Here is a 25,950-nt window from a genome sequence, read left to right as displayed (position 1 = left end):
TGAAAAACAGGGGTAATAGGCAGCTACCGTTGAAGTTGTCAAGTGTAGGTGCTTCAGTGCGTTGCCTTGTTTCGTGCAGTACCTAGAATACTGTAGGTGGCTGGCAAGTTGTAATAGTAATTCCTCTCAAGAGGTTCCAGTGCCTTTTCCCTGAAAGCAAAGCTGGGCATCTTTTCCACCTATTCGTAGTTTGGGCTCAGAACCTGCTGTTCACTCCGCGTGGCCTTTTAAGAATGGGACTTATCACCTCCAGGGCAGCCCTTCCACACACAGCTCCAAGTTTGGCAGTTAGAAGGCCTATGGCAAGTAGCCTCAGTTCCAGAAAAAGGCAGAGCCAGCGCCCATCCACTAGAGTTGAGGCTGACGAGTCGGGTCTTTCTTGTTCTGCAGTGAACAGAGCATCTGCCAAGCCCGGGCCTCCGTGATGGTCTACGACGACACCAGTAAGAAGTGGGTGCCCATCAAGCCTGGCCAGCAGGGATTCAGCCGCATCAACATCTACCACAACACTGCCAGCAACAGCTTTAGGGTCGTCGGAGTCAAGCTACAGGACCAGCAGGTGAGTGGCCCCAGCCTGAGCGCCAACTCCTCGCCCCCGGGGAAGAGACCAGAAAGCAAAAGGCCAATATTTGGAACCAGAGGCTCTGGGTTCACATTCTGCCTCTGCAGCCTTGCACTCCAGCCAATGAGGCCTTAGGCAGACTCCCCTGACTTTCATGAGCAGATAGTGATTTCACCCTGCCTTCTTCACCGTGTCATTGTGTGATTAGAATAGAATAGTAGATGTGAAAAAGCTTTGAAAAATACAGAGCACGGTTACCCTGCGCTTCATAAACATATGGAAGGCAGCTGTTCCGATTGTTGGTTTAGCAGTCTTACACCTTACTTTGGAAAGAGTATTGAGATGCGTGGAGAATGGGACTATTTCTCCCTGATGGTATATCATGGGCCAATCAGATGAGTCTTTTGTGAGTGCGCCTGGTAAATACTGTGTGAATGCAAGGTGATTCCCGTGTCCCACGCCCTGTGTGACACGATGCAGACTGAAGTCGAGACCTGCAGATGTGGGCTGTTGGCTTACCCACGCGACTTGACGTGTGCCCTGCCCTTTCTCCTGTCTCCTCGGAGGCCGACTGCGCGTCCCCAGCTGTAAGTTGGGAGCTCACAGATGCGGGCTTTCAGCAGCCATGAGAAACTCCGCTAAAGCAGGGACTCGGGCAGCCTCTGCAGGGCAAGCTCTGGCCAGTGGAGCAAAGGGCTGCCAACTGTGGCCCAAAGAAGCACAGCGTTAGCAGTTAGGAAAGAGAACAGGAACTTTTGGGGTTCTGCTTTTAGTGTGCTGCCTGTTGAATGGGTCTCCATGACAAAACAGCCCTGTTGGGTTTCTGTGGCTACAAGGGGCATCCCCACCTCGAGGCCCGACATGAGGTGGTCCGGGCAGCCCTCTCCTTTGTTGTGAACCTTTATGGCATGAAGGTATTCCCAGAAACACTCTAGAAGCTGCTTCCCTGTTCTTCCTACTCACTGGTTCTGGATCTGCCTTATAAAGACACTGTGTGACAGGTTACAGGGTATATAGCACTCTTGGCCCCAATTATGGTGACAACCATAACATGGCACAGATTTCCACGTCACCCCATGGGAGCTGGACAATGAGGTAGAATCACCTGGCTGAGAGGCCCATTATGTAAGGAGGTCATGGAGGCTGAGAGGCCCACTGATGTAAGGTCCATTACCCGGTACACCTCTAGGGTCTGCTCCAGACACGGTGGCTTCTACTGTGACAAGTCTTGATGCCCTCATGCCTCTGGGTTGCTCCCAAGGCCCGCTGTGAAGACAGCATGGTGTGCTGGGAAGGGACCAGCCTGGAGAGCTGGGTTCCCTGAATCCCAGATGCACTTGTCCGGGGATCCTCCGCACCTCTCTGCCTCCTCACAGGAGAGTGGACGCCTAGGGGACCGTTAGTTAGCACTGAGTGGGGCCACAAACATGTCCTGAGTTCTCGGGCTGAGTTCTAGGGCAGTGTGAAGGAAGTTAGAGTGGCCTGGTTGAGGCGGAGTCCAGAGAAGAGAGGCACAGGCCTTCTACTCAGAGTTGCCCAGACCCCACCCTGAATGTTGGGGCGACTTTAGGCCCCAAGGAAGGGCATCTGCCTGTGACAGGTCTGGAAGCTGGGTGAAGTGTGCAGCAACCAGGGAGCAGCAGCGCCTCCACCTGGGGAGGCCTGACGAGGAGGCTGTGCACCTTTCCCACACCTCGAGGGTGCGCGTGGAGGGGAATCTCGCCTTTCATACCTGCCCAGAGCCAGAGCCAGCATGGACACTCTCACAGACAGGATCTGACTCAGTCAGAGGAAGAGCCTGCTTATGAGCTGCATGGTTTGTAGGTTTGGGTGTCCCCCAGGGGTTCACAGGTTGGAATTTAATTCTCATCCTTAGGAAGGAGATATTAATTAATCCAACAGTGGTGTTTAGAGATGGGGCCTTGGCGAGGTGACTAGGATTGGATAAGGGCAGAGTCCCCATGACTGAATTGAATGGGACAGGAAGGGGCACACTCAAAGGCTCCCTGTCTCTTGCCATGGGATGCCCTACACCATCGTGGGACTTTGCTGGCAAGGAGGCTGTCACCAGATATGGCCCTGTGAGCCTCCAAGACTATGATATAAATAAACCTTTTTTCTTTATAAAGTTAGACTCCCTCAGGTATTTCACTATAGTAATGAAAAACAGACTAATTCACAAACACACTGTTGGGAGATGTGAAGTATTGTACTGCCAGCCCCTGAGGCCCGCTGCCTTACAGTAAGATTCTGAGAAGAACATTCTATCCATGATAGAATGCAAGTAAATATATAGGGTCAAGAAGATAGTTCTCCACCAACAGCTTGTTTTGTAAAGAGCTCTTGACTAATTTTACTCAGAGGCTTCAGAAACGTATTAGACAGTATTTAGAGTTGCAGGGCTTCCTTGAAAAGACTAGGAGAGGCAGTCCCCCTTACTCCTACACACCCCCAAAATAAAACCCAAGCAAGCACTCTGATTATGGGCTCCTATTCAGGAAGTGCAACATTCTAAAAGAAGCTGATCTTCAACAAGGATCCAGATGAGTCTTTTTTTTTTATTATTTTGCAGGTTGAACCCAGGGCCTTGAGCTCGCTAGGCGAGTGCTCTACCACCGAGCCAAACCCCCAGCCCCATCCAGATAAGTCCTGCCAAGTCTTAGAAAATGAATTTTAAAATAAAGCTGATAGAGGAGAAAAAGTAAAAGAGTAGAAAAATAACCTTTATAAACATTTAACCAAAATAAGCTGGTGTAAAAGTTGATTAACCTAGCATAAAATAGATCCCAAGCCAACAGGAATTACTAAAGAGAAAGACTGACCTTTTTCATCATAAAAGGGTCAATTGAAAGGAGAGTTAGAGCAACCCAAAATTTCTATGCATCTGGTACGATATGTTCGAAATATAGAAAACAAGAATGGGCTGATCTACAGGTTCCGAGAAATAGACCAATTCAGGAACATATGGAAAGAATCTAATCATACCTCCAAGTAGTGAGCTGTACAGTAGTGGGCAGTAGAAATTAGCAAAAGCGTAGAAAACTTGACCTAATTTATATTTGTAGAAACTATAGCCAACAGCTCGACAATATACGGTCTTCTCAAGTGCACACAAAACATTGACCAAAACAGACCTCGTGCTGGCCCCTGTGACACAATTCTCCAATTTAAAAGGATTAACAGCAAGCTGGCACAGGCTGACCCTGCGGTCCCTGTCACTCGGGGCAAGGCGGGAGCCGCCAGAGCCCAGGAGTAGGAGACTAGCCTGGCAACATGGTGAGACCTCATCACAAAAGGGTGACAAGTCAGTCAGTAAAGATTTACATTTTAGATTTGCATGAATGACAGATTTGCACTAAAGATTTGCATTTTAGAACAAAATGCAGGGAAACTGCATGACGTTGCAGAAGGCAAACTTCTCGAATATGACACCAGAAACATTGACTGTAGAAGAAAAATTGTTGTTGGACTTCATTAAAATTGAGACATTCTCTTCGTTTAAAAAAAAAACTGTACTAAGAGGTAAACCACAGGTGGGGAGAAGACACTCGCAATGTGTATGTTTAAATGAGACAGAGAGGTCATGTAGAACTCCTGTGAATTAGTGAGAGACAGATATTTCTTTCAAAATTGAGCAAAAAAAAAAAAAAAAAAAACCAACTGAAGGAGGATTCCTTGAGAGCAGTAGGACAGAAGAAACACGGGTGCGTGTGAAGGTCGCCTCTGACCGCTCAGCAGGGGCGTCCAGGTGGAAACTCCAGTGAGGGAGCATCGCTCAGCGGTAGAGGGGGCGCCCAGCACGTGCGAGGCCCTGAGTTCCAGCCCAGCAAAGGGAGGAAACTGTAGTGACAGCACCACACACACCAAGAAGCTAGGGCCGAGGAGACAGGCAGTGCCAAGGGCCGAGCACCTGGCCCTGTATTGCTGCTGGGAGGGGAGCAGCTGCTTTGAAAATTATTTGATTAAACCTACTTAAATTAAGTAAATACACACCTGCCATATAACCCCTCCCCCGGTACAAACGCAAGAGAAATGAGTGCCTGTGTCCACCACAAGACAGGTTGCAAATATTCAGAGCAGTCTTCTTCATGACATTAAGAGCTGGAAACTATCCAAGAGCCCACCTACAGGAAAATGGAGAAGTTATTTGTGGTTCAAAATGGAATGTATGTAGCAATCAAAAAGAATTGAATGCCACAGGAGGCTGAGGCAAGAGGTCGCAAGTTCAAGGTCAGACTCAGAAACTTAGCAAGATCTAGTCTCAAAATAAAATAAAAACTCTGAGGACAAAGCTCAGTGGTTCCATCCCTGTGTTCAGTCCTTGGTACTTTAAAAAAAAAATCAAATGCTGATATAGGTGATAACATGGATGGACCTCAGACATTGTGTGGAGTGAAAGAAGTCAAAAACAAAAGAATATGCACCATACAAATCCATTTCTATGAAGAACAGGCAAAAGTTACTGAAGGTGACAGAAGTCAGAAATGTGGTTATCTCTGCAGGGCAGTGTCTGGAGAGGGACATTCAATGAAACTTCAATAACCAAACGTGGACCTGCCCCAGTGCAGTGTCCAGCAAGGTCCCACGACATTCCAAGCAGAGTCAGTAGAGCAGTGGAAGCACCAGGCGGGTACTGAGATGGCGGAGCCAGCAATCAGGTCTGTCTGGCCCTTGGACACACAGGACCTCTCCTCCTTACAGACGGTCAAGTGACGTGTGTGTGTCACCGACATGTGTATCCAAAACACACTGCATTGGACTATCCTTCTTTAGAGGCGTTTAGAAATGTATCTTCAAAAAGTCAAAATAAGTTTTAAAATGGCCATTCCCTTCTAGCGGTTCTGCTCCTAGGGATGTCCCCTAACCCTAACTGTAGAAATGCATGTTCTCGAGGGTACCCAGGGAGTGTTGTTTATGAGAGCACTTCATTGATACATGAGGAGACTGACACACCATGTCCAGAGTTACTGAATTGAAAAGCAGTAAAACCAGGATCTTAACCCAAACCCTTTGAAAACCCTTTGCTTTTCTCGTCCCCAGTACATTAACTGTCTCCAAAGCACTTGAGGATTTGGGATGTGGGTAGATGGCAGCTGGAAGCACTGGTAGGGAGCCTATAGTCTCCATGTATAGATCCAACGACAATGGCTGGTCCGAGAGCTTGGAGTCAGAGGCCAGCATGTGTCACCCAGGACCCTGAGAACTACAGAGCAGGGATGTGTCCCCAAGGAAGGCACCATGGCCCCTCCCAATCTAGTCCCCTGAACGTCCTGCAGCCAGATCCAGCCTGCAAGTCTCCCGAGGTCAGGGTAAGACCAGAGGGGATTCTTGGAAGAAGTGTCAATCCATCCTACTGGTGCTGGAGGCCGCTCCCTGTCCCAGGCTGCAGGCCCACCTTCCAGTCCAGTCCTCCCGATCGCTTACCTACAACCAGGCACAGTCACTCATTCTGCCCGGCCTCAACCTCCCAGGTACAAAAAGAGAGGATTGAATTCATAATCCTAGTGAACTCCTTTCAGTGATTTCTCTGTATTCTGGGGGGGCACCAACCTCCTCCTGGGTCTCCCCACTAAGAAGGTAGCCAGCCAGAGAAGTCACATCCTAGGAGGCTAAGCCTCACTTCCCACAGCCTCCCCTCCACTAGCTGGAGGCAGCCGTCACAATGCCTGGGAGACTCTTCTTTAGACTTCCTTTGTTATCGCTCAACGTTCTTCTACACTGTAGTTTCTAGAACTTCTCCCACAGTTTCCTGTGGCCAGCTCCCTTTGCTAATGTCCACTGAAGAGATATAAAAACAGAAAGCTGAGCGTGGAGTTCAACCCAGATTCAGGGAGCCAGCTGTCCCACCCACACCCTGGCCACTGCTCCGTCAAGGTGTCCCTGACCTTAAGAGCTCTCGCAGCTACCTTCACTTTGTAGTTCTTTGATGCATGTACTGCAGGGGGCCTCCTGCTGACCCAGAACTACACTGTCACTTGGCTCCATCCTGTTGGCTCAGCTGTGTAGACACGTGAATCTGTACTCCTGGTGCAAAGAGCACCACTAGAGAGCCAGGCAGGAGCCCGGCACAGACATGGCTGGAAACATCTGTCGTCAGTATGTAACGAGTGTGACAACTGCCTTCCTGGGCTGGCTTAGTGTGTGTGCTCTCCCACCCGCCCACTGCTTGCTCAGGAAGACCAAGCCCACCTCCCACCTGGCCAAGACGGAGGAGCACCCATCCAGACGTTGCCCGCACTGGCCGAGCTCAACGTCTCCCTTCCCAGCAGTGCAGTGGTGGGAGCAATAAGGAGAGCGACATGCCAGGGTCCTCGTGGTGCCCAAGGCTCCTTAGCTATGTCCCTTTGGCCCCTCAGACCTCTTCCTGAGCTCACCGTCCTGCAGGGGCTTGGTGCAGAGAGCAGTTGTCAACCTCAGTCACAGGACCTGGAGCTCAAAGCCTCACCAGATCCGAGAAGCATCTCACACCACTCCTAAAGCAAAACCCGGCTGTCAGGTGCCCGATGGTGGCTGTCCTGACTCATCTAGACTCTGCCTGCATTCTTGATTTATAGGAACCTTGATTATAACAGCCCACTGTGTGCCCTCACCTGTGCAAGACTTCACATATGTAATTGTGTGTGTGTGCGTGTGCATGTGTGTGTGGTACTAGGGATCAAACCAGGGGTGCTGTACCACAGAGCCACATCCCTAGCCCTTTTTATTTTGAGATGGGTCTCACTGAGCTGCCCAGGCTGGCCTGGGACTGCGATCCTCCTGCATTGGGAGAGTAGCTGAGATGCAAGTTCCATGGTGTTAGGCCTCGTGACTCAGAGCTACAGGGTCAGGAGACAGATGGCAGCTCCAGCCCGCAGTGCCTTTCCACCCCCCATGGCCTCACTGAGTGCATCTTACTAAACAGAGTCCTGAAGTACTTGAGATACTTCTCTTCCAAATGTCTAAGGAGCAGAAGCTCAGGGACCAGGCATTTCACCGTTGAGTCCCTGCTGCTAGCCCCGCAGGTCTGGCTTCTGTCTGTCTCCTTTGTGTCTTTCCCTGCTGACCCTGCCATTGCTCCTGGAAGTCAAGTGATGCTTGTCGATTGATTAATAAGAAACATAGGCTGGTTGCAGTGGCACACACCTATAATCCCAGGGGCTTGGGAGGCTGAGGCAGGAGGATCGCAAGTTCAAAGCCAGCCTCAGCAAAAGGAAGGTGCTAAGCAACTCAGGGAGACCATGTCTATAAATGAAAAATACAAAATAGGGCTGGGGATGTGGCTCAGTGTTTGAGTGCCCCTGAGTTCAACCCCAGTACCAAAAATAATAATAATAAATTCATTAGCAATGCTGTGTATCTTTGTAACATTTCAAAATTCTCCTTTAAACTAATTACTCATTAATGCTTTCTAAGTACCCGACAGTAGGCAGAGGGCTATGGGAGGAGAAATATGAATTATAGAAGAGAGTGCCCGTAAGGCACTCCATGTCTAGAAGACACAAATTAGGCATAGATAATATACCCAGTGCAGGGTGATCCTCAGACCAACCCCACAGGGACAGCAAAGCCAAGGTCATCATCCCTGCTTTGTAACTGGAGAAACAGCCCCAGAGAGGTGCAGTGCACACCTTGCTTGGCACCGTGAAGGGCAGGGCCTGAGGACCCAGGCCTGCCTCTGGGGCTGGCGGCACAGCTTAAGTGTTTCTTGGAACAGAGCTGCTCAGCCCTTCCTGTGCTACAGACCTGGCCTGACGTGTGCTGTCCCGATCCTCCACTCAGCTCCTCTCCTGTGCCTGGGTCTGGGGACACGGTCTCCTAGCACCCTACAGCTCCCTCCAGTCACCCGCGTGTCATTGACAACACGTCTCCTCCTCCCCAGGTTGTGATCAACTACTCCATCGTGAAAGGGCTGAAGTACAACCAGGCAACGCCAACCTTCCACCAGTGGCGTGACGCCCGCCAGGTCTACGGCTTGAACTTTGCAAGTAAGGAAGAGGCGACCACGTTCTCCAACGCCATGCTGTTTGCCCTGAACATCATGAATTCCCAGGAGGGAGGTAAGTGGGCTCGGCCTCAGCCTGGTGCTGAGACCCCTCTTGTCCTTCCTGTACCTGGTGCTGCTGCTCCATGGAGTGACGTCACGTGAGTCCTCAGAGAAACTTGCGGTCTGACTCTAGGTGTAGAGATATTAACTATGTAAAGGAGGGAAGAATGAGAGGGTATTTTGGGGGGTGCTGGGGGTTAAACCCACTGAGCCATCTCCCCAGCCCTTTTTATATTTTATTTTGAGACAGAGTCTCACTAAGTTGCTTAGGCCCCAGTAAGTTGCTGAGGCTGGCCTCGATCTTGCCATCCTCCTGCCTCAGCTTCCCGAGCCTGGGATTACAGATGTGCATGTATCTTTTTGCCATCTGTGAGATACATGCTTGTACTTCCATGCTCCCAAAGCTGCATGTCCAGATCTGTCTTATGTTGGCCATCCTACTTCCATATTCTAGAGCACATCTTTGACAGGAACGGGAGAGAACAATCAACAATTTATTCTTGAATTCAATTATCCATATGTTTAACAAACATTTGCTAAATACTTACTGAGTGCAAGAAACTGGTGGGGCAGAAGAGATAAGAACTCCTCCCTCAAGGCACCTCTCCGGGAGTTCATAAACCTGAAATTGCAGTATGTACTCTAATAAGGCTACATGCAGGACACTTGGGGAACAGACGAACAGCAGTGGGTGACTTTTCCCATGTGGGTCACTGAGGGAGGCTTCAACAGCAGTGGTGACATCTAGGCTGGAGTGGTGAGGGGTCAGGACTTCTCCAGACAGGTGTGCGTGGGCGTCCCAGGCAGAGGAGCTGCAGCACAGGGGCTGAGGAAGGCCTGGGCCTGGGGCAGGTAGGGAAGAGGCTGCAAGGAAACTGGGAGGGCGGGACCTGTACCGAGAACAGCCCTGCGCCCCTGCAGGACAGCACAGGGGAGGGCCTGGCACGGACGGTGGAGCAGAGCTGGCACACAGAGAAGGTAACGCAAGGATGCGAGACCGTGTGTGGCTTTCCCTGGACACGTGACAATAGCTTCAGAGGGAGGGCTGAGGCCTCGCCGGACGTTGGGATAGCCTCAACAGGGCCTGCAATCATCTAAGGTCCTCCCTCTCGAGCTTGGTTGTTAGGAACCTGAGTCTGGTTCTGCCACGTGCTCTCTGAGGAATCCCAGGGCAACTTACTTGGTATTCTGTGCCTCGGTGTCCCTATCTGTAAAACCAGGACAGATAGGGTTGTTTTTACCTGTGAACAAGCTAGCTCGTAAACTCTTAGCAGTCCGCTTGGCACATTTTATCACTCAAAATTAGTACTATTGGCATTAGTACCCTTCGTTATTGTTGCTGCTGCTACGGGAACTGAGGAGGGAAGTGGGAGATGCGGTGCTTCTGGCGCTTGGTATCGCCTGGGCTGATGTGGTGGAGCTCTGCGCCCAGTTGAACCCTTGGCGAGTTTTATAGCTTAATGAAGGCCGAGTTGGGCATGCCTCCTGGGGTAGCTCTCGAAGCAGGTGCTTATAGAGTGTGCCCCCTGCCGAGGCAGGCCCAGAGGTGTGCAGGTTTTCTGCCTAGAACTTGGGGTGTGTCGGAAGGAGCTTCACAGATACAGCAGTGTTGAGTGGCGGGCGCAGGCCTGAAGCATTGTAGGCACCAAAAAAAAAAAAAAAAAGTGTTAATGAGACTGTCTTGTTTTCACTCAAGAGCCTTGAGCTTTGTGGTGGAGTGAGCCGAGTTTCGTGTTCCTGATCTGAACTTACCTCCCTGCCCCGGGATGGAGCAGGGTGGGGGTGGGGGCTTAAATTAGTCACATTCTTCTTCTTTCAAAACAAGTGCTTAAATTAAATAAACTACTAGTTGTTTTATTAAATTGAGTGCATCATAAGTAAATCAGGCAATCCCACCCTTGTTTCCAGATAAGGGTCATGACCCACCAGGAGAACGTCACTTAGCCTTGTCAGGTAGTGAGTCAGATGCAAAACCCAGGCTTCCTGTGCTGCTGTGGGTTGAATGAACGTCTGCTGGGGCAGATCAGAGCCAAGTTAGGTGTTGGATGTGGTTGGTTGACCATGGCCTGACTGGAAATCTTCTTGAGGAGTCGTGGTGTCCATTCTCTTTTGGCTGGCTGTGGCCTCCTTAGAACAGTTGGGATGCACACAGCTTGATGGGCTTTTACAAGTGTGTACCCCAGGACCCGCTGCCTGACCCGGTGGAAAGTGTCCTGAGCACCTTTGCCTGGCTGAGGCAATACAAAGTCCACCTCCGCTTGGCAGAGCTTTGTGGTGTTTGGGGCTTCATATGATTACAGTGTGCAGATGTGTGGGATCATACAGTTGTTTATAACATGGGGTCTTGAGTCCCACTTTCCAGAGTCGTGGAGAGGGTGCAGGGCCAGGTGGTGCCTGCCCGCCCCCACTCCATGCCTCTGCCTGTACCATGGAATCTCACTCAGGCACGCGCTGGCTCCCGGGCCTTCCAAGGCTACTCCTCAGATGCCTCTGGACCGAGGTCTTAAATTTGGTGCTCTCTGCCTGCGGCAGATGACACCCAGATAACACCCTGTTTTTCTCCAGACTAGGAAGCTGAAGTGCAGAGAGGGCAGGGACATCCTGTAGCCACAGCCACAGCATTAGCTGGAACTCCAACCCACAACTCTCTGGCCCATGTGGTTTACCACCTGTGTGCTGCCGGGGCCCTGGCCACACTTCCGTGGGCTCTCCTTTCTGCCTCTCCACAGTGAACCCACTGCTGGCCAGGAGGCCTAACATTATTCTGGAATAGGAATGGTACAAGAAGTAATTTTTCTGCTGCTTAACTTCTTACATGGAAGAGACACTCAGACATTTGACCCTGGAAAGATCTGGTTTTATGACATTTTTACTTGGTGACCACAAAATCTATCTTCCTATGGCAATGAGTTCTTCAACTTCAGGCCCAACCTGGGGAACCTAATTTATCCGGTAAAAATGAAACAGACCAGAGAGATGGCCGTCGAGGACCCTGGTGGTTCAGTTCCCTGTGGAAGGCAGCAGTATGGGAGCAGCCTCAGGGCTCCACGGGTCCCAGGCAGCTGTGCACTCAGGAACGTCTCAGTGGCTCAGTCTCTGGCTTCCTGGGCCTTTGCTACAAAGATGGGCATCGGAGATCGTCTGGGACAAGGGCGCTCTCTCCTGAGCTCCTCGTGGGCGTTGGCTCCGGGCCTGTAGCTATGGCCACCTGGGCCCCACAGCGGGTCCACTCTACAGAGCATGACAACAGACCACGCAACCCAGCTTTCCTGGGTGCTGGGTGACAAGGCAAGGTGTGACAGGCATGGTTGGGGCACAGGCTGGGGTGGAACTCGGGGCCTGTTGGCCTCGTGGAATGCGAGATGGTGACGATGGCAGTGGCAGCGAGGCCTTCGCTCCGCAGCCTGGATTTTGTTTCTGCCAGCACACTTCTCTACGTGCCCCTTCCCCACCCTTCTTGAGGACAGGCTCCCACCAACCAAGCGGCCTGGGGAGGCCAGCCCAGCAGCTGCAGGCCTTCTTGGGATAAGGACAAACTTCCTTAGACTCTGAAGCACTTACTGCTTGGCTTGCATTTCCCGTGGGTGGGCGGGCCAGCTGCTGTGACCACTCATTCAGGTGGGGTCCTAGGATCCAAAACGGCTGTGCCTGCCAGAATCTTCAGCGGGACAGAAGGTTAGGGCTTTGTTTGAAATCCCCTGCTTCCCTGTACCTGTGCGGCCCCGTGGTCAGGGGAAGGCCGCCCAGCTCCTCCTCCTGCTGCTGCTCCTGGGCCATGCCCACGGCCCCTGGCAGTCCTCACCTCGAGGACCAGGGTTCCTGTGGGACAGTGAGCCTGGCTTCTGGCAGCGTTCTACCCCTCACTGGCCTCAGGGCGAGTGGCCTGCCTAGTTGTCAGTTGCTGAAGTGCAGAATCCAGCTCCAGAAAGCTCCTCCTCTGCTGCTGGGAGCACACCTTCCAGGCCCAGCGCCCAGGTCAGGTCCCTCCCGCCTGCAGTCCCTTCTCTTCTCAGCGTCAGCTCATGGTCCGGAGTCTCGGGAGACTGCTCCTCTGCGTGCTGTTGAACGACGGCACCGACGGCACGGCTCCATCTGCGACACGTCACTTCTCTGTGGGCCTTAGACGGGCACATCTTTGAAAGGGAGATTTGGACTAGAGCTAGACCTCTTCAGGTCCTTCCTGCCTGATGGGTCGTGGGTTGGTGCACATGGTCTAGACTGGACAGAGGCTAGTTCCCCTGCAGGCGCTGCCAGGAGCCTGACGGGAGGCTCTTCCTCACTTCCTGAGGGACCAAGCACCTCCCAGGAGCAGGGTCTCTCTTCAGCCATAGGCCCTGAGGGAGCCGGTCTTTGTTCTGAGCACGCAGCCCACACGCTGTGTCGCCCAGGCCTTCTGTCCACGGGGATGTTTACTCATTGTATGATCCTCTTTGACTGTTACTTTGACAAATTATGGGTAAAATTTACGTGGATATTTGAAGATCCAGATCGCTAAGTAAAATATTCAGCTTAGTCCATGGGCTAATAATTCACAATCAAAAATGTTTAAATAAATATTATATGAATTTGGATCCAGGATTGAAATTGGAGAGGACAGTTTCCCCACGGTCTACCCACACTGTCCTGCAACCGGCTGAAACCTGGTGGGATGCAGGTCGGGCCCCTGCCCACCTCCTGGCACAGAAAGCCACCTAAGTTCCTGGGCGGCAGGAGTGACGGAAGCACCCTGTGTTACGATGTTTGGTCTTAGCCCCCTCTTCCTGACACAGGAGCTTCTAAGACCCTTGGAATTTCTGGAGCCAAAGGGTGTTGTCTTGTCAGTTAGTGAGGCACTGGTGGCTAGAAGCCTAGATTGCTTCAGGAAGCCAACCATGACAGTTAGAACGTCCCACCCTACCCCACGGCCTCAAGGAAGAAGAAGGGCTGGGGACTGAGCCAAACACCCAATGCCAGTGTGTCATCAGTCACACCTACCCGAGGGACCTCCTTAGAAACCCCAAGCAGAGGGGCCAGAAAGCTTCTGAGGTGATGAGCACCTCTGCAGGCTGGGAGGATGAGGCACCCACACTCTAGGGTCAGAAGCCCTGTTCTTGGGGTCTTCTGGACCTCACTCTCTGGACCTCCTCATCTGGCCATTCATCTGCACCCTTTTGGTAACTAGAGGTCTCCTTGAGTTATGTGAGTTGTTATAGCAAACTCAGACCTGAGGAGGTGTCAGAGCCCATCTGCCAGAGCAGCCTGGGGACCTACTACTTGGAATCAGTGTCTCCTGGGGGCCAGTCCTATGGGACCAAGCTCGTGACCCTGGGGTCTGCACAGACCCTGGTAGTTGGTGTCATAAATGACTTAAATGGAGGACACACTCTCAGTGTCCACAGAAGCCCGTGTGTAGGGTGGCAGAGTGCTGTGCTGTAGAGGAACAGGGCCTATCTTTCTGTGCCCAGGAATGGGGACCCCACCCTCCGTGCAGCCAGGGGCTTCATGGAATGCCACGCAGAGATGCGCCTGACATTAGCAGCCTTGGCTTTCTTCTTGTTTTTTTTTTTCCTTCTTGAGAGTACCTTGCCCGGGCTGGCATCAAGCTCTGCCCTCAAACCCAAGCCCAAGCAATCCTCCTGCCTTAGCCTCCCAAGGAGCAGGAACTACACCTGTGCACCGCAGCCCCTGACTGGACTTTCTGCTTTCAAACACATTGGCTGTCCCTGTGTATCACGATGGCGTCCCTATGCAGAGGGCATTCCTGTAGTTGTTTGTCTCTGCACACTTGTCCTCTTCAGGTCCACTATGTCCTAGGGCATGTTTCCGAGTCAGACAACATATACACTTTCAATGTTCTACCAAGTGCCTTCTAGAATGAATGACATAGTTTACGTTCTGTGCAGCACGGGGGACGCTTGCCTGCAGCCTTTGCATGAGGCATCCTACTCCCATCAATCTTGGCACACATGAGACAACGGAAAGCTTTGGTTTGCTTTCTTCTTCTTCTTTTTAAGTTGTAGATGGACACATATCTTTATTTTTTTTTAATGAGGAGCTGAGGAGTGGACCCAGTGCCTCACATGTGCTAGGCAAGCGCTCTGCCACTGAGCCCCAGCCCCAGCTCTTCAGTTGGCTCTTGTGTTTACTGGTGAGGTGGGCGCTTCCCTAGATCTCAGTGGCAGCCTTGACGGGGTACTGTGAGGAGAGCCACCTCCTGCACCTGCGCTCTCCTCAGCACCGTGGCCCACTCCCGAGCCTGCACGGCCTCCAGTGAGTAACAGATCTTGTATTTCCTTTGACAATGAATGGAGCAGAGCAGAATCCTGTGGCATGTCCCAGCTCAGGGCAGAGGATGAATGTGCCTCTGTCACCACGCTGCGGCAAAGTCCTCTGTCTGATGTACTTGGAGCGGCTTTATTGCTACCTGTGCTTGTCCACGTGGCCACAGAGGAAAGACACTAGTGTCACGCCCTACTCTCCTTCCACTAGAGGAGCTTCTTGCTCCTTCAGTGTCCAGCATCTGGACGCATATTGGCAGGCCACAAAGGGGTGTCTTGCTGCCCCGGCTCTGGCTTCTGAGAGCGACAGCCTGCAGCACAGCGCGGAGGCTGATGCCCAGGAGCTGAAAGATCTGGAACCACCTGAAGCTCAGAGGGGTCTGGGAGTCCCGCCTCTCCTCTCCTCTCCTCTCCTCAGAGGGCAGTGCAAGCCAGAATCTCTGCGCCCACCAATCCCGGCACCATGGCCCTCCTGTGAAAAATGACAGGGGCCAAAGAGGCAGGATTCTAAGGAGCTTGAGATTCCCAGAGTGTTTTTTTTTTTTTTTTTTTTTAGAGAGGAAGCTTGCCAAAAGTGCCTAGAAGGTGCACAGGAGCCTTCAGATGACACGCGCTTGTGTGTGCGCATGTGCGTGCCTACTTACGTGTTCCCAGTGAGCACCACGCAGGCGGTGAGGTGAGGCCACACAGCCAGCTGAGTCTAGGGAGGGCTGGGGCCAGGCTTCCTGAGGTCCCTCCTGGCATGCTTTCTTACCTCCTCTGCTCCTCAGCATCCCCAGCCCTGGGCCCCAGCGTGGCACCCCTTGCCCTGACACGTCCCTGGCTCCTGCACTTCCCTTGACTGGCTGTCCACTTCTTTGTCCTTCTTGCTTGGGCGCTTGCTTTTCTCTCAGTGGGTATCTGGCCCAGAAGACTTCTGTAGCCTTGGCCTCGGCCCAGGGCAGGATGAAGCGCCTTCCCCCTGCTCCTGGGCCTCCCTGCCTCTCCTGCCACCTGGTAACGTCAGGGCCTGGCTGACCTGTGCAGTGTCAGACCCCAGCACCCATCACAGCGCTGCACACCCACAGCACCAGCCTGAGCTGCGGGGTGTCGAGGGCATGAGTATATGCTCATGAGGACACGAGTCACGTGCACGCCATCCCCGTGTTCCTCCAAGCCTGGAGCTGGGTGCCCTGCGTACAGCCGCTGCATGTGCATGTGTGTGCATGCACGTACTCCTGAACGTGAGTGTGTGTGTGTGTGTGTGTGTGTGCGCGCTTGTGCTGAGGAAGTTCCTCGACGTCTGTGTGCCCGTCCCCAGCCCTGTAGCAACAGCACCGCGTCTCTAGGGTGAACACTCAGGCAGTGCTCAGCCCCTTCCTGACATGATGGCTACTCAATAAGCATAGCTTCCAAGACCCGCCATGACCATTCCAGGAGGCGCTGGGCTGGGAGACGGGCCTGGCTGCCTGAGCGTCCGGCAGCCCAGAGGACGTTGCTATGCGTGATGGCTGCCGTTCAGGTCTCCCTCTCCCTGCCACACCCTCAACCATCCCTTTGCTTTGCCACTCAGATGCCTACCTCTGGCTGCTCCTTTCCCCATGTTTGACAGATTGGTTTATTGATGTGGAAAACACGGTCCTGAAGCTTGAGTTAGCTCAGGGGCCCTGCTTCCTGATTGGTGAGCTGGCCTCGGGTTCATTAGTGGACATCCTGGAGAATCTGCTGCTCTCCACACTCTCCCCAGGAAGACGTCCCCTGCTCCCAGCAAGCCCTCGAAGCCTGCCTCTTCCATCCTCACCCACATGTTTTCCTGGGCGTCTGTAACCCTTGCAAAGCCCCCATCATGATGGGGATTAGCTGCTTATGACTTGAAAAACACTAATAATAACAGCAACACCGCCGGTCTTCGTTCAGCAGGAGTCTGGTCACCTGCTAGAGAAAGGGTTCCTGGACTGAGTCGCTACAGTGACGTGAAAAAGGAACATGGTCCTTCCGCACGTAGTCCAGCCCCTGCTGAGCTATGCTGACAGGCAGATGTGAGGGTGGGGAGGATCTCGGGGTGTTGACTCTGGAGCCGCCTCCCTGGTGGCAGGAGGGGAAGCGAGGGCTGCTGGCCTCACCGAGGGCTTTGGAGGGCCATGTGCTGCAGAGAGCCCAGCTACACCCAGTCCACGTTGCTGCCCTCTGTGGGGCAGCATGGCCAGCACCCGCAGCCTCTGCACATTCATTGCTCCACGTTTAGTATCCTTCCTGCGGGCACCTCTTTGGTGTCAGTGTCCCCCGCCTGCTGGTCCTGTAGGTGGCAGGTTTGTGCAGTCTCATCCCCTCTGCCTCTCAGCACAGAGGGACAGCTGACCAGGAGGTCTGCCCTGAGCTGCCCTGGCTTTCCCACCTTCTGGAACTCAGCAGCCCCTGGCAGAGACTCCAGGTTCTATTCTCCTGGACTGGGCCCTTGTCCTGGCCCCTCCATTCCTTGGCTGTGTGACCTCCCTCAGCCACCTCAGTGTCCTTACTGGGACATGGAATGCTGATTGTCCTCCAGTCTTGACCAAGCTAGCGGCCCTTCTCTGTGGTGCCCACTGAGGACACCTGGGGCTAGGCCTGGTTGTGCTGCTTAGGTACGTGGTAGGGACTCTGGACCCTTTCCTGGGCCTCGGTTTCCTCATCTGTGAAGTGGGAGAGGCAGGGAGATGATGTGTACAGAAGGTTCTGGGGCACACAGCACAGCACAGATGTGAAGGGCTGTGGTGTGGCCAGTGGTACAACTAGCAGTAGCAGCAGCTTGGCCAAGACCTCTGGGTAAGGAAGACACCTGCCCTGGGAAAGTCCAGCCCTCCACGAGCTCACCGAGTCAGTGGGAAGAAGCTGGCCTGTGAGTCGGAGTCTGGTCTTAGTCTTCTGCTTGCCTTGGAGCAGCAGTGCTCCACCTGCCCTGGCAGGTCCCTGGCCTGTGTCCTGGTGGCCTCTGCTCATCCTTAGCATTGCTATGTGGACCCTTCTCAGCTGTGAGCACACCGCTGACTTCCCACGTCAGTGTCCCGCATCCTAGGGAGAGAACCATGTCCAGCAGGGATGGAGTGTGAGGGAGTGGACTCGCCTGTCCCTCCCATATCCTGTGCACCTTGCAGACCCAAGGCCACCTGCCCCACACCCTGCTCTGCAGACCAAGAGGAAGTTCCTGACCGGCAGCAGCACCGCCTGTGAAACTGGGCTCAAGGTGAGGGGTGCTATCTGTGATTGAGGGACATGGCCAATGGAATTGTCTCACACAGACATCGCACCCGTCACCTTGGCCTGCTAAGCAACGCCCCAGACGGAGGGCCACCTTCCCGCCAGCTGCCTGGAGGAACGCGCGTCCTGAGGTGCGTGCTGCAGGAGCATCCCGCGCGGCCTTGGACTGTCTGGGTTCCGGCACCAGCATGCTGAGGATGTGCCCTGGGACAGGCGTTTCTCCATCTTAGAATGGGTCACAGGGGTGTCCTGAGGACAGTATGAGACCGTGTGTAAAAGTTATTTGTCACTGAAAGTTACTTTAACAATCTGAAGTCCCTCTTTAAAACTCCTGCATAGGTTACCTCAGCCCCTGCAAAGAGCAGCTGGGAGAGCTCTGAGGGCAGCGGCCTGGCCTGGGGGGCTGGGGCCCTCAGTGAGGTCTGACCAGCAGCGTGGCCGAAGGCGCAGATATGGGCAGTCTGTGCTCCAATCAAGGTCTGCGGAGCATCTACGCCTTGGGACAGCAGTGCTCCCACCTGCCCTGGTTGTGCCACTTGTGTAAGGTTCCCTCTGCACTTGACAGTGTGACATGTCCCTTGTGGGGCCTGAATTCTGAGCATTCCACCACAGCCACTGTCACCCTTTAGGAGGCTGTCCACTCGACTGCAGTTGACGTCCTTCTCCTTCTGCCAGCCCCAGGGTTATCTCCCTGACCCCAATGGCAAGATTGCCTCCAGGCTTCGCAAAACGACTTCCATCGGTACAGCCTGGACTCCCACGCCCAGTCGGGGCCACACCAGCGGGAGGGTCGGTGAGAGCCAGCTAGGGCCCACCACCTGTGGCCAGCACAAGTGATTGACAGACAGAGCACAGACTGTAGGCAGGTGACCATGCCATTCCTGGCTGTCACGTGGAGCGGCTGTAAAGGCTGGAAAAGCCTTGGTTTCTTCATCTTTCATGTGGTCATCTCAACCTCCTCAAAGCTGCCATGATAAGATGGCTGGGGTGTGGCCTGTACTCTGGGAAGCACATGAGAAGGCAGGCCGTGTTGTTCCTGGAGACCCTGGTCCCAAGACATCGTCCTGCGCTCCCACCCCCAGCGCATCTCTGGAGTGACACCTCGGGGCTGAGTCGCGACTCTCCGTGCCCTTTGTGAGGCCCAGGCTCCCTGGGTTTTCACAGCATCCCCGAGATTGTCAGGGGACTTTAGGAGGCTCACAGCAGCTAAGCCACTTACCGGAGGTCACTCTAATAAGAGCCCCCAGGTGGCCTACAGCCCAGGTCTCCTGGTTCCCATTCCAGGACCAGGCTGCCAGCCTGCACATCCAAGCCATAGCCCTCCTTGACTGTTGCCCATATTTAGAAGCAAATGCCCATGTCTTCTAAAGTCAGTGAAGAATCTGCTAATGGTCATTTTCTATTTTCTCACGTAGTGTGTAGTCTCTTTCGTAAGAATGATAATTTCCTGAGTGGTGCTTACCTGTAATCCCAGCTACTCAGGAAACTGAGGCAGGAGGATTGCAAGTTCAAAGCCAGCCTGGATAATTTTTGGTGCCCTGAATTGAAAGAAAGAAAGAAGAGAAGGAAGGAGGGAGGGAGGAAGGGTAAAAGAAAAAAGAAAAAATTTCACGGGTAGCCTTCTGTCAACGTTAGCTCATGTAGCATGAGAGCAGCTCAAATACATCAGTAAGTAACTGACCCAGGCCCAGAAACCAAGTGCTGCCGGTGGGATGCAGCTTTCAGTTTCTAAAGTGGACAGGTGTGGGCAGGAGGCCTGCCTGCCTCCACAGACCAGTGGGTGCTTACAGCCGCCACGCGCTCCACCTGCTGCCCAGAGCCTGCCCCTGCCGCCTCTCCTACACACAGCCGCGGCTCCGACCAATTCAGTCCTTGCTCGGAGCTCCCACAGCTCCAGTCTCACTCGGAATGAATCCACATCCATAAGCCCGCGGGGCCCCACCTGTGCTGGCCAGCTTGCTTCCATTTTGTATGTATGTGTGGTCTTGGGATTGAAGGCAGGACCCCGCACATGCTAGGCGAGTGCTCCGTCACCGAGCTACATCCCAGCCAGGTATTTATTTACTTACTTGTTTAACTTACTTCATTTTTTGAGCCAGGGTCTCCCTAAGTTGCCCAGGCTTGTCCCAAACTTGCAATCCTCCTTGAGTTCAAAGCCAGCTTCAGCTACTCAGCAAGGCACTGAGCAACTCAGTGAGACCCTGTCTCTAAATAAAATACAAAATAGGCTGGGGATATGGCTCAGTGGTTCAGCGCCCCTGGAGTTCAATTCCTGGTACAAAAAAAATTAAAAACGGGAATCCTTTCAAAACCAAAAAAACAACTTGCGATCCCTCTGCCTCAGCCTCCAAGTAGCTGGGATGACAGGCGTAGCACCCTGTCTGGCCCCTGGCTGTCCTTCTATGCTGGCTTCCTCCCCACTCTACCTCACCCACCCACTGCAGTCCCCCGGCCTCCTCACCTTCCCCAAACGTGCCAAGCAAGCTCCTGACTCAGGGACCATACACTTAGTGTCCCTTCTGCCTAGCAGGGCCTTTCCTCCAAATACCTCATATGCCCTCCCTCCCCCACTGGGTCTCTGCTTAAATACAACCTCCCCGAGAGCCTGCCCCTGAGGCCTCACATGCCTCTCCAGTCCTTTCCCTCAGTGGCGTTTTCTTCTTGTGTGTAATGTCTTCTCCTGTTGCCGTCTCTCCTCTCTTAGGAGAGCAGCTCACACCCACCGTGGTCCCCGGGGCCTAGCATGGTGGCAGTGGATGATTACTGAGCAGCTCTTCTGGGCTTTACACCAGCTCACGAGGGTGAATAGGATATGGGCCCTGTGTTCATGGAGCGCACAGCCAGGTGGAGAAGAAGGACTTGTCCATCGAGGGTGTCATATGCCAGACAAGGAAAGAACAAGGCCTGGGGGAGCCTAGAGCAGAGACACAGAGACAGGCCGAGGTGAGGACCCCTGGAGAGCCCCGCGCCGGGCACACCTGATCCGGGTCCTAAAGGGTAGATCCAGGTGTGCCAGTTGGAGAGGAGAAAGAGTGGTACAAAGAGAGGAAGCAAACCACACAATGGCACAGGGACCTGGTGCCACTCGCAGGGGCGCGTGTGGGAGGAGGGTAGGTGAGGTTTGAGGCGTGGGCTCAGGCCTGGGCGTGGGCTTTCACCTGGCGCTGCCAGGAAGGGCGAAGAGTGCCTGAAAGACCAGCACTCCGCTCAGTCCTCTAGTCCCCGTGCTCAGAGCAGAGGAGGCCAGCAGGGCTTTTAGGAGACTAGGCCAGGCGGTAGGCATTTAGGAGGCCTCAGTCCCAAAGTATGAATTTCCCAGGCAACCAGGGGGCACCACACACTCCTGGCCCAGGAGGAGCGGGGAGAGCCGCGCTTCTTCCTCTCTAACCCGTGAGCACAGGCTCTGGGGACCAGCCGCAGCAGAGACCAGCTCTGCCAGTACCAGGACTTGGCCAGTCAGGGGCATGCGGACCAGCCTGCCATGCAGAAGATACAGGCATGACGTCACTGAGCCTGTGGCATGGCTGGGCATAGGGTTGTGCTGCCCAGTGGTGGGCCCAGGGAAGTAGGGCAGGATGGCCCCCAGGTATGCTGGAGGGGTGATGTTGTGCAGGCAGCTGGTTGGGCTGAAAAGGAAAGTGGGAGATGGGTTAGGAAAGAGCAGATGTGACGGTGAGCAAAGGAAGCCCAGAGCCAGGAGGCCTGCAGAGGGCAGGAGAGCAGGCTCGAAGCCACCTGGTGCCTAGCAGCTCACTTCCTGGTCACTTGTCCCATCCCATCAGCCACAGGTATGAGGAGAGCCACGGTGGGAGGACTGTGGTGAGCCTACAGGCCCAGAAAGCCCTCGGGGCCTTGGAGCTTGCTGGAGTCAGGTGGACAGGAGGGTGCTGATAGGTTAGCTGGGAGCTTCATTAAAGATTGACATGGTGAAGCCCGTGGGCGGCTGGACAACATATCAGTTACCACTGCACCAGCCAGGCGCTGAGGAAGGACAGGTAAGTGGCCAGGATGCGAGAGGCGCCTCGCGGATTGTGCCGCAGAGCCCTGCTCGTAATGGTCAGCAGGGAGTGGACCCTCCACTGTTTCTGCTTCTGCCACTGTGACTGCACCGTGCTTTGCAGAGTGACCTGTAGGTGACGAGAGCTCCTCCCTCTCCTCCCTGCTGCCCGGGGCCTCTCCTTTTACTTCCACCTGCTCCTGGGGTGGGGGACAGGGGCAGGAGCGCTGGGCATTGGCATGAGTATCTGTCACTGCCAGCTGGAGGGCTTACAGTGACGTCCTTGCAGGAGTGGCGGGGTAGAAGCAGCGCCGTGGCTGGGCATCTGGAGGCCGGGGTCTAGCTGGCTGCTCTGCTGGCTGAAGACATGAGCCACTTTGGGGGAGCTGCTCACCTGTTCCAAGCTCTGTTTCCCTACCTAGAAAGAAGGGCTAGTAAGCCCCACACTGGACGACTGGGGCAGGTTCCTGGCCAGAAGTGCTAAAGATGCTGTATAGACCATAAGGGGTGAAAGATTGTTAATGTGGTTGATTCTGTTTCAGGTTCATTTCCAGACTTGTTCCAGGTTCTGAAACATGCTTATTAGGAAAGGAAGGCACCCCCCCTGAGTGGGACTATGCCTGAGTGGTCCCCTGAGGGGCAGCCCAAGTGGGACTCTGCCTGTGGGCTGCTCCAGCCCGGCTGCCAGAGGCTGGGTCCCAGCCCTGTGTTGCCCTGGTGTGGGCGTGACCTTGGCAAGCCCCTGCCCTGTCCTGGGCATCAGGATCCCTCCTTGCAAGGAGTCGGGGGCAGGGGCCAGGGAAGGGGTGCTTCCAACTGGTACCCAAGGGGCACCAGGCTTCACGCCATCACTTGTTAGAGTTAGAAGAAGGCCTTTCCTCTGTCCCATGCCACTTTGGAGCACAATTGCAAGGACAGATGGGTATTGCTCCTAGGGATGCCTTCTGCCCCGCAGGTGTTCTACAGCCTGAGCCCTGGGGCCTAGTGTCACCCCTCAGGTGCCAAGGAGCTGGGCTGTCACTGCCTAGCCCAGGGCTGGGGCTCAGGTATGAGGATCTGTGGCTGGAGTTCCAGGGATGGCATGTCAGCTGGCACTGGTGACCTGTGTGGGGCTTATCGGCCACTGTGAGCCTGGGCTCATGTGGGAGGACGAGGCGAGAGAGACTGGAACGCTCAGTTCCTTAAGCAAGCTGGGGAAGGGTCCGTCAGGGACCCCATGTGGGGACAGTAGCCATCTCGGTTTCCTAGACAGGCGGGCTGCGTGTTTAGCAGGTGGAGCATAGTGTGCTCAGTGTGGGGGGCAGAGCCCTGCTGGGTTCGATCCTCCTGGGCACCCGTCCCAGCTCTGCTGCCATTTCCTGTGTGGCCTTGGCCAGGCAACTCTAAGGGTAGTGGCCATGCCGGGGCTCAGACCTGGGTCACGACTCCATCCCTCGTGGACACCAGCCTTCTTGCTCGAGGAATGGCACCCATGAGGCGGGACGGAGAGAGCCCAGAGGAGGGCACTACCAGGGAGAGCCTGGGCCTCGGCCAGCTCAGACCAGGTGGCTGCCGTTCCCCAGCCAGAAATTCCATCAAGCGCCAGGAGCAGGTGCTGGATCCTTTGTCTCTGACACTCCTGGGATCTCAGGTTCCCTCTTCTCGGGAGGCCAAGGGATGCCTTTCCTGCAGAGATGAACTGGAAACTAAACCTGTCCCTCTGTCCCAGAGGAGCTGGGGGCTGGCGTCCAGAGCTGGATGTGTGTGGGGGCGGCAGGAGGGCTTCCCAGGAGGTGTCAGCAGCACCTCCCCTAATCTGCCCGCCCAGGCTGCGCAAACCAAACGCAGGGCCCCCAAGGAGCCTGTGGTTCCTGCCTCCTGCATGCACACCCCTCAGGGGGTGGGTCCCAGAGGAGTGTCTCCACAGGGACTCTGGCCACCTGTTCATCCAAAGGCAGTGGGTGCTGCTCACACACAAGTCCAAACAAGGGAGAATCCCGCGATTCCACGGAGCCACTGCAACCAATTTGGCAAATTTCCTCTCTGTCCTTCTTTATTGTAGAGACAGGAGCTTCTTGGTCCTTGGTTCCCTCCTTCTCCTTTATGAGAAAGGGGTCTAGAGGGGCAGCACCTGCCTACTGAGTGGTAGAGCTCCACAGAGATCACCCTGAGGCTGTCCAGGGCTGAGCAGGGGCTGGAAGGCAAGAAGGAGGAACAGGGGGACAGAGCACAGGTCCCACCAGGCCAGCCTGCGCAGCCACCCCTGTGGTCCTGATAGGCCTCTGCGCGCAGCCCTGGCCAGATAGGTGTCAGCAGAGCTGTCCATGAGAACAGCTGGGCCCAGCAACACCTTCTCCTGGCCCATCTCTCCCAGGCACCACGAGGCCGGAGCACAGAGGCAGGGAGGCCACGGTAGGCCTCATGCATGTCCAGGAAAGGACTTGGCCGGGATGCTCCAGGCGGAGCCCTCCTGCGCCTTCCACGGCTGCAGCTCCCTCCTCTCCTGTGCCTTCTCCCCGTCTTCTTGCCCTTTCCATCTCCTCCTCCTATTTGCTCTGTCCCTGCAGTCAGGTGGCTCAGCGGGCATGAGCTTCACAGTCCTCTGTTCCTGGGGTTAAACCCAGCTCTACTCTTGACCCACCAGGGGCCTCGCTTCAGCCCCCAGGTCTCCAGGGAGACCCTGGAGTTCACAGCACAGCTCAGGGAGGGGTGTCAGGGTGCCCAGGTGTCCTGCGAGGGGCGTAAGGGTGTGCAGGTGTCCTGGGAGGGGCGTGAGGGTGCCCAGGTGTCCTGGGAGGGGCATGAGGGTGCCCAGGTGTCCTGGGAGGGGCGTGAGGGTGACCAGGTGTCCTGGGAGGGGGTGAGGGTGACCAGGTGTCCTGGGAAGGGCATAAGGGTGCGCAGGTGTCCTGGGAGGGGCATGAGGGTGCCCAGGTGTCCTGGGAGGGGCATGAGGGTGCCCAGGTGTCCTGGGAGGGGGTGAGGGTGCCCAGGTGTCCTGGGAGGGGCGTGAGGGTGCCCAGGTGACCTGGGAAGGGCATAAGGGTGCGCAGGTGTCCTGGGAGGGGGTGAGGGTGACCAGGTGTCCTGGGAGGGGCGTGAGGGTGCCCAGGTGACCTGGGAAGGGCATAAGGGTGCGCAGGTGTCCTGGGAGGGGGTGAGGGTGACCAGGTGTCCTGGGAGGGGCGTGAGGGTGCCCAGGTGTCCTGGGAGGAGTGTCAGGGTACACAGGTGTCCTAGGAGGAGTGTCAGGGTGCACAGGTGTCCTGGGAGGGGTGTCAGGGTACACAGGTGTCCTGGGAGGAGTGTCAGGGTGCCCAGGTGTCCTGGGAGGGGCGTGAGGGTGCGCAGGTGTCCTGGGAGGGGTGGCAGGGTGCCCAGGTGTCCTGGGAGGGGCGTGAGGGTGCACAGGTGTCCTGAGAGGGGCGTGAGGGTACACAGGTGTCCTGGGAGGGGCGTGAGATTGTACAGGTATCCTGGGAGGGGCGTGAGGGTGCGCAGGTGTCCTGGGAGGGGCGTGAGGGTGCACAGGTGTCCTGGGAGGAGTGTCAGGGTTACAGGTGTCCTGGGAGGGGCGTGAGGGTGCACAGGTGTCCTGGGAGGGGCGTGAGGGTGCACAGGTGTCCTGAGAGGGGCGTGAGGGTACACAGGTGTCCTGGGAGGGGCGTGAGATTGTACAGGTATCCTGGGAGGGGCGTGAGGGTGCGCAGGTGTCCTGGGAGGAGTGTCAGGGTTACAGGTGTCCTGGGAGGGGCGTGAGGGTGCACAGGTGTCCTGGGAGGAATGTCAGGGTTACAGGTGTCCTGGGAGGGGCGTGAGGGTGCACAGGTGTCCTGAGAGGGGCGTGAGGGTGCACAGGTGTCCTGGGAGGACTGTCAGAGTGTGCAGGTGTCCTGGGAGGGGCGTGAGATTGTACAGG

At 55.0% G+C, this 25,950-nt stretch overlaps 1 protein-coding gene across 6 annotated transcripts in view; it reads left to right on the top strand.

Moving 5' to 3' along the window:
• The window catches only part of Evl (Enah/Vasp-like), a 143,694-nt gene that overhangs the window by 95,789 nt on the left and 21,955 nt on the right, over window positions 1–25,950 (top strand). For all 6 annotated transcript variants that reach the window (XM_027946713.2, XM_027946714.2, XM_071607546.1 and 3 more), the window contains 2 exons: window positions 391–559; window positions 8,421–8,598. In XM_027946713.2, the coding sequence (XP_027802514.2) occupies window positions 391–559; window positions 8,421–8,598 (347 nt within the window). The remainder of the gene's footprint in view (window positions 1–390; window positions 560–8,420; window positions 8,599–25,950) is intronic.

This window comes from Marmota flaviventris, chromosome 2, assembly GCF_047511675.1.
Source record: "Marmota flaviventris isolate mMarFla1 chromosome 2, mMarFla1.hap1, whole genome shotgun sequence".
Taxonomy (NCBI): Eukaryota; Metazoa; Chordata; class Mammalia; order Rodentia; family Sciuridae; genus Marmota; species Marmota flaviventris.
This window is presented reverse-complemented; position numbering and strand designations above follow the sequence as displayed.